At 40.5% G+C, this 13816-nt stretch overlaps 1 protein-coding gene across 1 annotated transcript in view; it reads left to right on the top strand.

Annotated features, from left to right (window-relative positions):
• Positions 1 to 13816, top strand: part of TULP4 (TUB like protein 4) — a 149758-nt gene that overhangs the window by 117023 nt on the left and 18919 nt on the right. The window contains 4 exon segments of the mRNA XM_036379547.1: positions 412 to 578; positions 9866 to 10090; positions 12321 to 12555; positions 13046 to 13190. Of these exon segments, the coding sequence (XP_036235440.1) occupies positions 412 to 578; positions 9866 to 10090; positions 12321 to 12555; positions 13046 to 13190 (772 nt within the window).

Below are 13816 nucleotides of genomic sequence, written 5' to 3'. Positions count from 1 at the left end.
TGCTACTCTCTTAGTAAGATTATTTATCTGCATATTAACTTAATTCCACTTACTTACCCCAAAGCTGTATGTAGGATCTTCCACATCAGTTTCAACTCTGATTGACTGAATTTACTCTAGTAAATTCTTGTTCTTAGGTGTTTAGGAGCAACTACTGATTACATTCTAGATTCACAATAGAGTGAAAAGAATGTTTTTCACACATTTTTTTCAGTTTACAAAATAAGGAGTCTTTCTCAAAAGTGCATCTGTGGCATATTTTCTACTATTTCAATGAAAGGATATAGGTTTCTAAGTACTTAAGGAACTTCTGAGAGCATGTTTTATCTGTTCAAGTCACTCTGTAGCATCTGGAAGTGCTGTTCCTGTTGTTTCTAGTGAGTGGTGATTCAGACATCTTTGTGGTTTCAGATGTGGTGGTGCAGTGGTGCACACAAGGAGACCTGCTGGCAGTAGCAGGCATGGAGAAGCAGAACCAGCTGCTTGACCTCAGCAATGGCTCCCTGCTGAAAAGCGCGCTGGTCAAGTTCTACAATGTGCGTGGGGAACACATCTACACCCTGGAGACACCTGTGCAGGTAGGAGGCATTTTTAAAGTCAGTTCTCCCAGCTTTGCTGACATGTTTTTCCCACTTTAGCTCATTGCTGTAGACCTGCATTGTGGAAAAGGTTGCAAAATGTCCCAAATCCACCCTAAAACACAATATAGATAAAAATGAGCTATAAACAATGGTTGTTTGCATTAAGGGAGACATGCAAGACTGCACCTGATTCTAAGGTCCACTGTGGTAGGTATTGTGGAAATACAAAAGGAGAAAGTCTGTTTCAAAAACTCACTGGGCCATGAACAGACAAACAGAAAAAGAAAATTCCATTGTTTTATGGATAAGTGACTGAGGAGAAAAAACCCTGAATAATTTGCTTAATGTTGTATCAGAGCCAAGAGCAGGACAAAAATATTCCAAGTCCAGTATCATAACTACCAGATTATTCCATTACTGTAATTTTCTAATGTACAATCATTTGGTGTGATGCAGTAACCTCAGTCATGTAACTTGCAAAGTTAATGCCAGCATATGGTCTGTGAGCTGCTCAGGAGCAAAACATGCTTCATAGGTGTTTGCTGGTACTTCAGAGCCCAGCTGAATTCTGTGTCATTTTCTGCAGAATAGGGATGACTCCATTCTGGCTTCTGCTGCTAGTAATGAAACTTTATAATAGCTTTGAAATCTAAAAGTGAAGGAAAATGCTGTAGATATATTAATTATATTTAATGATGATACCATGTATTATCATTTTTTTTCCAGTACCCTGACCTGGAATGGATGCAAAAGGGTGACATAGTAAACCATCTGCCAAGCCTTTGTGTTTGCTTATATTTAGCATTAACCTGTGCTTATTAACCTTAGCACTCTAATTTAGATAGAATTCTTTAGTTGTGTAAAGTGTAAAATAATGGTCTCTAAAGCCAACTTAAATATGTACAGTGATGTCTAATGCTGATTTAGGTACCTAAAGGACTCACCCATAAACACAGCTGTGTTGTCTCCAATGTAGCCCTTGCAGCAAAGTAGCCCAGCCCTTTCCTCTCTGGGTCAGTTCTGAAGAAAACATATTTATATCAGTGTTGCTTTTTCCCAGCCCAGGTGAAAGCAAACCTTGTTCTGTTACTTCAGTACCAGAGCTCAGTATGTGCAGATCAGCTGTTGAACCCTCTGGTGCCAGGCTGTGAAATCACTCTGTGGTTTGAGCATCAGAACCCACCAGGTCAGGTTGTGACTTATGTGTGTGCAGGCTTTTCCCTCACTGCTTTTTTCCTGCTAATTTCAAATTCTCCTTAATTTAAATACTTTCATCACCCCTAGTTCTCCATGTATGGCTTCAACTTCTTTTCATGTTTTCAGCTCTTTCCTTTCTCCTCCACCCAACCAGCTGGGAGAAAGCACATATTGTGCCTGATGTGGGGGCTAATTATTCTGCCATTATGTGAGTGCTTACAGGGCAGCTGAGAGGTCAGACAGAACAGGTGCATGCCAAGTTTGTACTGCAGTATTTCCAATAGTGGAAGTAGTAATATAAGCCTTTCTGCTCTTTCCAGCAGCAATTTTTGTTTGGAATAGCAATATTTTAATATAATGGAGATTTCTTCCCCCATTATCAATTGCAGACTAAAAGCCAACTTCAGAAGTTGTAAGCCAGGTTGTTAAGTGAAGGATGAGGACACTCAGGGAGAGGCAACCACCAATTAATAGCAGAATCAAGGAGTCTCACTTCCTTGGGAAATTAGGATAAAAGTAGCATTCAAACTCATATATTTATGTTTATTAAAAAGCTGTGCGCATAAACCTACCTAAAATTAGAGCCACCCCTCTTCTCTTATTAGTCAGTGTTTAGTCTCTTTATTTGGTGCATCTAAATTCATATTTACTCAGCTGCAGGAGGAAGTGAGTGATCTTTCAGAAGAACACCTGTGTCTACTCTCATGGATTTTTTTCTCCTATGTATTTGAATGCTGGTCTAGCAGTATTACCAGCTAAATGACAGGTATGCTGGAACATTGTTAAGTATTTGGTTTAGTGACAAAACCAGATAAAAACCAGTGTTGCAAAAAAATTACTGGCAAGTTCTGCTATGCTGTGCCTGTGCTCCAAAGATGTATGTGCAAAGATGAGAGTGAGTCAGTGGTCCCAGTAATTTGTCTCATGACAAATTCATCAGAATAAATTAATTAGTTTTCTGTACCATGGCAGTCAGCCTTGTAATGGGATTTTATAAGATTCATCACTGGTTACTGAACTAAAAAAAAAAAAAAAAAAAAAAAGAAGAAAACAAAAGAATTTCCTCTTTCCTCATTTTGAACTCTTCTGCTAAGACTTTCTTGTCTTAGCAGAAGAGCAAGAAGAAGCAAATGTGTAACTGGAAATGATTGAACAGTCATTGATTATAAATGACTGTTGTTCTGAATACAAAAGCCAGGAAAAATAAAATAACCATCAGTACAAAAAATAATGGATTACAGTTACAAAACTGATTTTCAGTGTGGTTACCTGTCCTAATTCTTTGACATAGCAAATGTCTGAAAATTTTATCAGTAAAATATACTGAACTGTTTTGTTTCTGCTGTTTGTCTGTCCTGTCTTTGGTAGGATAGTCAGGAAGCAGATTTTATTGTTTATAACAAAACTCAGTCTAAGACTGACAGGATTTGTATGCAACTTAGCTAGAGTGTTACTGAACATAAAGTCACTGCAAACCCCAGTGGTAGAATAGATTTGGGAACTGCAGGTAACTCATCTGAATGATGACTGTTGTCATGGATCCCTTCAAGATGTTCCATATGCTGCCTTCTGCTCCAGCTTTAGTGTGGTTTTGGCATCCTCTGTCTCGTTTGATTAACTCTCTTCAGCTTTTACCTTCAGTGTAGGAATTTATAGTTCATAAACCTAGTTTGCTGACTATAAAGCTCAAGATAGGGAAATCACACTTGTTTAGAAGTATTGGAATAAAAGCAGTAGCTTTGCTTGAAAAACAACATTCATAAACAGAGTGGTAGTTTTGGCATAGTGTAGCATTCACTCCTGTTCCTGGCTCTGGGGCTTCAGCCTGGCATCCTGCAAGGATGTGTTTGCAGAATAGAGTGGAAAGAGCTGAAAAAGCATCGGTAAGGGCTGGTCAAATACTGAACTGAATTCTATGCAGAGAGCATATTTTAAGGGCTGGTGATCAGCTGATGGCTATTCAAATACATACTATCAGTTTCTGTAAAATTTACCTCTTACTATGCCCATCCTTGTATGCACTACAAACACCAATGTGAGGTATGAAAAATATGCCCAGGTTTTTCATGGTCCTGCTTTTTCAGTATTTAAAAATGAGACTGCAACAGCAGGCTGCCCTGCTGGTCATAATGTTTTTATTGGAAGGATGTTAATTTCTTATATTGTTTGGTAAGTCCTCACAACCTTTCCCCGGCATCAAGCAGGGATGAGAATAATCAACTCCTTTAAGACTGTTTTATAATCCTGCTAAAATTGTTTACCAAATGCTGCAACCTAGTTCTGTCACTTTAGAAGATCTCCTCTAATGTGCAGACAGGTCTTTATTATATCAACTAACTTTACCTGCTGTCACTTCTGATTGGAAACAGATGCTTCATATCTTCCTATATCCTGAACTTTGAACAGGAGTCTCCTACAGGATCTCTTCAACATTATCTAACTGCCAACTTTAACAAACTTGTGATTTTTTTCTTTGTAATGGTTCAGTCTTGTGGCTTATATTTGGTCCCTTCTTCAGGTTTTATAACTTTTTAATATGCCCCAGAGAGGACCAGGGGAACAAGAGCACTGATTTAGAAGCTACAATGCAGATCTCCTCCATACACCTTTAATTCTACAGTAAATTTACATGACTTTAAGGTTTTATATCACTGTGTAGCTGATGTGAGTACAGATTACATCTCGAGTGCAGTGAAGGAGGATGAGAGGGAGCTAAGCTTCACATGTGGTATAGACAACAAAATTAAATGTAAAAAACCCATGTTTATCTGTGTAATATTTTTAAACCAAATTCAAGGTGATGTACCAAAGACTAAATTTTTATGGAAGAAGTTTCCAGAAGTCTTTGAGAAGAAAACCAGCTTGCTATAGACCTGCTGCTGTCAGCATTTCACAGACTGCTTCTCTGCTGGAAATGTCCCAGCATCTAAATGAATAGATTGAAGATTATATGATCCTGCAGAAACCTGGTAGTTCTGTAAAGGCTAGAGAAGGAAGGTGCAATTTTAGGTTTAATTCAGATCAAAAGGTTCTGGAAGAAGAGGCTGCTTTTTTATGTTATTCAGCTGGGTAGACCTTGCTTACTTTTCTTCATTTATTTCACACAGAGTTTTCAGGTTTGTTGCATCTGAATTAATGTTGCCTTTCATTTATATTGCCTAAAATCAATTTTATTTAGTTGTTATAGGATGACAACAAAGCTTCAAGAAGAGTTTATTTTCCTACAGGAAGAAAAAGCAACAGTTTAGAACTAACTGGTGAAACATGCTTTAGTACATCAATAAGGACCGTGGTGTTCTTTATATAGGCACAGGATCGTCTCTGCTGCACAAATGGATTTTGATCAGCACTGGAAATTGAAGACACTTTTCTCAGCAACTCTTTCTGTTAAAATGGAATCTTGTTGTATTGACTTCTTAAAAGATACTGTAGAAGTAGAGAGGGTATAAGAAACAGCTGCAAATCAAATAAGAGTTTATGACATCAAAAATCATATCAGGCCACAGCAGTGGCAGATTTCTCATCATTTGTCACCATCAATTCTTAGCAGTTAATATTTTTCCCACTGTAAATATGAGGAGCAGAAGAATGAAGGAGTTGCTTTCCCACACCATCCATGAATGCTGTGGCAGCACAGAGGTGTGCACAAGAGCCAGGTGGTCACTGCAGCTATTGCACCTTTCAGCTTGTCTCTGAGAGGGAAGAATGTGCATCTCTGCATCAGCAGTCTGGAGTGAGAGCAAGCAGGCAACCTACTTACACATGCCATTCACTGGATACTATTTCGCAGCTGTGTTCTTCCTCCTGAGAAAAGTCCTGCTAGTTCCTGGGCTTTCTGCCCTGGAATACTATTTTTATTTCATTACCAGTGGGAGTCCCAGTGCTAACAAACAAGGGATTAGTTCAAGCAGCAGGCAGACCCCATGGCTCAGGATTTCTGAGCTCAAGGCAGGCAGCAAGAATCAGCTAAAACAGTGTTTTCATTGACTGAACTGCATACAAGTGATAGGATGTATATCTATTATGTTCTCTCCTGTAATAGATACAGTAGGGTGACTCATAAGAAGCAACCACAGGACTTTGAGTGGGAATATCCATTCCTGCATGCTCTTCTAAGGGGAATCAACATCCCAGCTGAGGTGGGATGTTGATTCCCCTTAGAAGAACATGCAGGAATGAGTAGATTTGAGTAGCTGTAGCTCACTTTAAAGCCCACTTAGAAAGAAATGGCAAAAGAGCTCCTTGTTAGTCACTTGGTGAGATGTGTTTTCAGTCAGTATTTCTCCTGATAAAGCATTTTTTTTCTTGTGCTTTAGCCAGTATTTTCTAATATATAATTGTCATAGAGCTACATGTTGGTATTTAAATCCTGGAATTCATTCAGGTATTTACAGTTTATGCTGAGATTTTTCACAACCTGATGATATTTTTATATGCAAAGTGAGATTAGAAATTCTCATGTTATATTGGTAGCTGCATTTCTTCATTCCTAGCAGAAAAAAAACCCCGACTGTGCAAACATGAAAAATAAAATTCTTCTGTCCTAGAATCTGCTTGTTCATTTTTTAACAGGTGGATACAACAACAATTTGTGTACAACAACTTTTGTCCTTCCTTGTTTTGCTAAAACAAGTGCAAAAAAGTGGAAGCTTTATGAGGAACAATACTTTTATGTTGGATGCTGGAGGTCAGTTGCTTTTTCTCAGTAGAGTTTGAAAAGAAAGCTGTGGCCAGCTCATAACTGACTCGCTGCAGTAATTGATTCATATCTCTTGTCCAGCAAGGGAAAGACTGGGAAGCATAGTTATTGAAAAATATATTGGAGCAGTACTTTACAGGTCAGGTCAGATCTGGCATTTGGGCGATCTTTTATTTCTCCAAGCCTGTAATGACAGGCTAATTTTCCTTGAAGCTCATCTGAAGTCTTAGCCCTTCACTGTAAATTAAATGTTGCTGACCACTGGGCTGGAGGTGCACCAAGGGTCTGACCATTTCAGAGAAAGGAAGGCAAGGTATGTCTGGTGGTGTGGTGCAATTGCCCTTTGTTGAGGTTGAAAATATTAAAACATAATGAGGTATGTGGGGAAACTAATTGTACAAATGGAAGAGTAGAAATGTCATGATTTACAAACAGTACAGCTCATGTAGGTATTGTGTGTGGGTTTGTTTAATCATCCACCCACTCACATATTGTTTGCATATACATTCATAAGCAGAATATAGGAGCATCATACATTGAGAAGTTTAGAAGGTGACTGAATTATGGTTGCCTGTAGGGAAACAGTGGTGAAGTTTTCAACTTCTGACTTTCTGCTCCTCAGAGCTCCACAGTGCTGTGTTGCCAGAGGTCCTACCCTGCATTTCAAAGCTTCTGAAAAACCTTTCCCTTGAGAAAGTGTTTTAGATTGCAAAGGTTCCTGCACTGCTACTATCTGCACCTCTGGTGCTCTATGTGTGCAGCAGTAACCTGAGGAAAGAGGTGGTTTTTATTTGACTCTGTTTGGATGAAGAATGTCCTACCTGGGTGTGATGTTTTGGGTTATAATAGCTGCAATATGAGACATCGGGTCTGGGTGTGCTGTATGGGATTATGATAGCTGGGATATTCAACTTCTCTTCTGCTATTAAAGTCTATCCAATAAATAAACATTTGTGTGTCAAGTCACATACTTGTTTGTCCCCTCACTGTGTTTGTAGGTAAGCTGTAGCTGATGCAAAGTGAACAGCAGGATGCAGTTTGGATCCCACAGTAATGATCAGGTAGATAGTGCTGTCCATGCTGGGATTCAGCTCTTGGGGAAAATCAGGGTCACTTCTACTGTGCTTTCTCAGGCTGTCCTGTAGTAGATGTGGCAGGTACCTACATTTTGCCAGTGCCTTTTCAGTTGCATTTATTTGGTAAACAGCTTGAACTGTCTCATTGCTGCCAGACAGTGTGAGGGCCGAGCCACAGTCACAAATCATGAAAATACCAATCAGTAGGGGATACCTCATGTGGCCTCTCCCCAAATGCAAGGCTGTATCCCACAGATTATGGTTATGGCAAACCATGTAGAATTATTGATGGCACACAAAGGATTTCTCAATTCTTTGAAGTTCTCCACTACAAAATGCATTCAGCAATTACTGTGAAAATCACAAGGTGCGCATGTTGCTTCTTTCTATTTGCGTATCAGTCAGCCTGAAGATTTGTGCCTTCCTGGAGGTGTGTGTGTGGTATTGCCTAGATGTAATTAAAAAGAAGTTCCTTCATTCCTCCTACTTTAAAAACAGTATTTTCCTCGAAATTTAAATCTAGGATAAGTTGACATAGTAGGGAAGATCTCTTAGGTTTTTCATCCAATGCTTAAATGTTGGTATAGTGCTGTTCCAGCTGCATTTTGCTTCATATCAGTCACATAAACCAATCTTTTCCTAGTTTCTTGTCTTTAAGCATCTTGAATTTGTAAATGGAAGGGAGGCTTTTTCCCCAGACCAGGTGATTAACCTCTGGGTTGATCTAACCCTGCTACCTGGGACCATCCTGCTAATAGAGGAGTGAATAAAAGCTCTTATTGCTGCTGTCTTGACCCTGTCTTTTTGTTTGATGTGTCTTGTGAAAAGATATTCCAGATATACCCTGACTTTTCAATAAATACAGTTCATTATTTAGATGAAAAACATGTTTGCTTAAACTTTTGAGTGTCACAGATGGTGAAAACAAGGAAGACCTTCACAGAAAGGAGTAAATCTTTTGTAGTTGATGACAACCTGCTGTATAGCATTCTTCATGGAGTTAGAGCTTCATCTTTACTTTGTGTTGTTTATTTGCACAGAGGTAGCAGATGGGATTGAAATACCACAGGGTGTGTGTATATAAGCAAATACAGGAGCTTTGTAACACAGAAAGCAAGAGATGACAGGTGGATGCAAGTAACACTTAAGGGCAAAAGTAATGATGATAAGGCTGGAGGAGGTCACAACGGACTGGTACTTTACAAAAAAGTATGGGATTTAGAAGTGAAGTTTAGGGAGCTCCTTGCAAGCAGGAAATAAACGTTCTAAGCAGCAGTGTTTGTTCATCGTTACTCTGTTCCACATTGTGACATTTTGTATCAGTTGGCCCTGACTCCTTCTGGTTTTACTGTCATGATTTGGACATTTCTGAGTGTAGACAAGTAGAAGACAAAAGGCCATTCTCTGTTGCATTTCTGGTGCTCTTTCACAATTCAGTTCCTCCGGGAATAGTTCAAAAGAGACACTACAGCAGAAGACTTGGCACAAAACAAGAAAGCTGGTTGGGTTTTGTCCACTTGTTTTTTAAGTGTCTCCAGGCATATCATTTAACTTTTCAGATGTAAAATACGAGCTGTTACCAATGGGTGAAGACTGATTAGATGACTGAATAAACCATTTGGATTGGCCATCAAAAGATCCTACTTCTCAACACCCTGTGTCTTTAAAGTCACTTAAACCTATCTAGGTACTTAATTTGGTAGCTGATTCCTTGTGTGAAGAGTTTAAGCATCCTGAGTAAAAAGCACTGAATAAACATCAGCTGCTGTTTTTGATGATTTGATGTCATTATAGAGCACGACACAGTACAAAGTACCACGACTCCATCAGAAGGGTGCAAGAGAGATTTATTAGAGCAACATGTTGCTTTTATTCTTTTCTAAGATACTTATATTCACTTAACATACACATTCTCTGCCCATTAGTTATAGGAAGGAAACAAAGTTCTCAGTGGGTGACCAAGGAGCCATGTCATTCTGTGAGCCAGCTAGAGTCTATATCTCTTAACTTTCTCTCCTTCATCACATCTCCATAATGACAACCTTGGTGTCTTCCTCAAAGGAGATATGGGGCTTTCCTTTATCTTCAGGAGGCCTTTGGTGGCTCACAAGAACAGCACAGAATGTCTTTCCTACAATTTGAGTTGTTCATATTCTACTTCTAGGGGCAGTGGTGGGCACTTGAAGTTTCTGGAAGACTTTAGGGTAATGTGATCGGTGTGAATTCATGTGATTACTTCTTGCACAGCCATCTTGGAAAAAGCTCTTTTGCACAAAATCTTTTGAAGTTGTATCCTTTTGCTCTTCATGCAGCGTCCCATCATCTCCATCTGTTGGGGTCACAGGGATTCCCGCCTGCTGATGGCCTCTGGGCCCGCGCTGTACGTGGTCAGAGTGGAGCACAGGGTCTCCAGCCTGCAGCTGCTGTGCCAGCAGACCATCGCCAGCTGCCTGCGGGATGACAAGGACATCAGCAAGCTGACCCTACCCCCTCGGCTCTGCTCGTACCTCACCACTGCCTTCATACCAACAATCAAGGTAAAAAGAAAGAAATGGGTGCCTTGTGAAGAGGGAAATGTTGCTAGATCTGCCCCCTCCACAGTGCTCCTAAGTGGCAATGGCTAAATGATAAGATCTTATAATTTTAAAAGCTTTCGCATCCTCTTCAAGACCCCACTGATGCATTTGGTTCCTATTAAAAATCTGAAAGGAAGCTCACACATGCTGATCTGCATTATTCCATGGAGATGGCCTTTCCAAGTACGTAACAAGGGTAAAATATGCTGGTGACTCACAAAGACTTCTGAAGAAGCTCACGCTGGTGATAATGCTCTGTCACGGTTACAGGAGGGATTCACAGGGGTAAAAGTGTACCCCCTCTACACGTCACAGGAGTGCTTATAGTCCCAGGAAGGTTAGGCTTAAGACCTGGGGCTGCCCAAACATTTCTACTAACACTGAGTTCTGCTAATCTTACTGCTCCAACAGTGCTATGGAATAATGAGCCAGGTATCACACCTTTTCCTGTACCACCAGCAGAATCATCTGCACAACCTGTTTGTTTCATGGTTTCTGCACAACCTGTTTGTTTCATAGTTTGGCCCTCAGAACATCTTGGGATTTCTAAGCTGTTTATCACAGCCTATAAACCAGAGCATTAGCTGGTAAATGCTTGGCATTCAAACTTACATTTTTGTGATTTTTTGTGTACGTATTACACCAGTCCTCTTCATCCAGAGGTCCTCGTTAAAACAATGCAGAGCTAGAACAACTAATTTGAAATCAGTGGGGCTGACCCAGCTTAAATGAGAAAAAATTATGCCTACAAAATAATAATTCAGTATGGTTCCATTTGGAACCATTTGGGTTCTGCTAATCAGGGCAGTTTGTGCAACTGTAAATAATTTCATTTGTCAAAGAACAATATAAATGCCTTGCTGTAACCATAACTCCTGGATCTCCAAAGATGCAGAGCATTTACCAAGCCAGAAGTCTCCAGTTCTTTCTAGTTCTTTCCATCCGAGGTTCTCCCCAGGATGCTTCCCATGTTGTTCCAGAGCCACTCTTCTCTAGAGCATCAGTGTCAATTCCTGGCTGTCAGGGCAGGCAGGGAAGAGGAGGGGATGGGCTGGATGAAGGCAGCAGTTGGCTGGGAGCCCTGGTGGGGGTCAGAGGGCAGTGCAGGGACACATCATTGCCAGCAGTCCTTGTGTCACCTCCTAGTGGAGATGCAACGATGCAAAGCGGTTGTGGTGCTGCATAGCTGAGAGGTGGGAGCAGGGTTTCCAGAAGCCACATGCCTGTCCTGTTTCATGGCTGTTTCTGGAGCCTCATCAGCACTTATGCTTTACCCTGGCTCATCCCAGTCACCCACTGAACCTATGTTGTCAGCCATGCCTTCAGTGCTAGGCAAGGCACCCTTTTCCCTGCAAATATTCCTCTTCCCCCTCCAGCTTGCAGACCACATTACAGGTCACTCCTCAGCCTATATCCATTTGCCAGGTTAAGGAAGCCTATTTTTTTCCTACCTTTTTTTCCTTATACTTTCATTTTGAAAGAAACTCTGTTGACTTACACACATTAATAGTATTAGTGTCATACAGGCTATATTGTCCTAGACAAAAGCAGTCCTACTGTTTTAGGATTGAGTTTTTCATGGATTAATACAGTGTCCAGGCAAGCAGGGCAAAGTAATCCAAGCTTTGTGTTTGTATTTCTCTACATGGGACACAAATAGGCCCTCAGCTAGGATGGGACATGTGCTTGGAAGTGATATAAAAAGTACAAGCTTCTTCTAGAGTTGACAGCATTGTAGCATAGTGGCATAGCATGTACCAGTACTAACCAGGAATGGGATCTGAGTGTCCAGGTGCACTTCCAGGGCCTGCAGGAGACAAGATACTCTGATACTTGACTTGACCACATTACTCAAGTTCAAAAAGAAGTTTCTGATAAGAGCTGGAACTTGATGACAGGTTTGTTGTCTCATTCAGTGCTCTGACCCACAGGTTCAACCTTCCTTTTTGATGTAACTAGTTTTAGTTTTTATTTTCTGTATACAACTGCTTTTGATCTAACTAAATAACACACAGCCATTCCATCTTGCATGTGCGTCCTGCATAACTCATGAAGTAACCTATACTAATCTTCACCTGCCAAATTAGAGCTGGGTTCAAGTTCAGTTAGTTGTGTTGGGATTAAGTCACCACAGAAAAGAACCCCAACCAATACTGGAAAACTTTCTCTTTCCTTCCGCTGTTGAATGAAGCCTCCAATCCCAGACCCAAACAATATGAGAGATTTTGTCAGCTACCCAACAGCTGGGAATGAGCGGCTGCACTGCACCATGAAGCGGACGGAGGATGACCCAGAGGTCGGGGGTCCCTGTTACACACTGTACTTGGAATACCTTGGGGGGCTGGTGCCCATCCTGAAAGGACGTCGGATCAGCAAGCTGCGGCCGGAGTTTGTCATCATGGATCCTAAAACAGACGGAAAAGCAGGTACAATTCAGTTGTTGCTCTGTGTAAAAATGATTTAGCAACACTTCGGATGCTAAATCCTCAGGAGTTTTAAAAAATACATATGTGCAGCATGGATGGTGGCATCTGATATTTTTTTCTGATGGGAAAAAAATCTTTAGCGTGACCTAGAAGCTTCTGAAATTATACCCTGCTACCTTCGGTTTCACAGAAGAGAACTTCTTGTATTCTGAGTAAAGGAATATAGATTGCTAATTAGCAGAAAATATTCTTTAGTCTCAATTTCGAAGTCAGTTGAATGCCATTCATCCCTCTGAATAATGTTCACTTGAGTTCAAACTATTGGAAATTTGGAGTTGGAAGGCAGAGTGGAGAACATTTAATTTTCCTCTGCAAAGTTTTATTTCAACTGCTGCCTGTGGATCGGGTTTATGCTTCTGATGACTGAGAGTTATAATTTATACCAGTTTTCTGAAGCAGCACCTAAATTTTCTGGGGCCTGTCTTGATAGATGAAATCTATGGAAACAGCTTGATTTCCACTGTGATTGACAGCTGCAACTGCTCTGACTCCAGCGATATCGAACTCAGCGATGACTGGGCAGCAAAGAAATCTCCAAAAATCAGTCGAGCTAGCAAATCACCTAAACTCCCCAGGTAATAACCTCTTGGATAGTTCTTCTTTTTCCTCAAGTGGCCTCTCTTCCTCCCTGCCTCTCCTTCTCTCTCTTGACACCTTGTAAAATGAAAAGTAAACTCCTTTGGGCACATAGGAATTCTCTGTAAGATTGGGATCCTCTGCAATGTGCAGTTCTGGGGTGATCTCAGAGATTGGCATAGAGCTGGACTTAGGGGAAGATTTCTGGGACAAAATGTAATGGGAAACAATAGAGCACAATTTCTCCCCAGGCAGTCTCAAAGAAAGATTTTATAAACTCTCCCACCTTTCCTTTTCTTTCTCTCTTGCCTTCATGGAATATATTTTGTCCTTCCAACAGACTGTTTTTTACTTTTGTTTGTTACATTTCTGCCAGTGAACTCTTTAGGTGCTTGAGCTGGTATTCTTGACTCTGCCTTGTATAGTGGGAGGTAGAAATAACTTTTGGCTTAGGGTAGGAACACTGACAACATTTCTGGAGCCTTGGTTTGCTGTATATACTAATGTGAAAATCTGTCAGCTGAGGTGTCATGTTCTCATTTCTTGAGACTTTGCTCAAAGTCTGCAGAGCTGAGATCATTCATCTCTACATCTTTTTGGGATTAGTGGAAGACAAATTTTATCT

The sequence above is a fragment of the Molothrus ater genome, chromosome 3, assembly GCF_012460135.2.
Source record: "Molothrus ater isolate BHLD 08-10-18 breed brown headed cowbird chromosome 3, BPBGC_Mater_1.1, whole genome shotgun sequence".
In the NCBI taxonomy this organism is placed as follows: domain Eukaryota; kingdom Metazoa; phylum Chordata; class Aves; order Passeriformes; family Icteridae; genus Molothrus; species Molothrus ater.
This window is presented reverse-complemented; position numbering and strand designations above follow the sequence as displayed.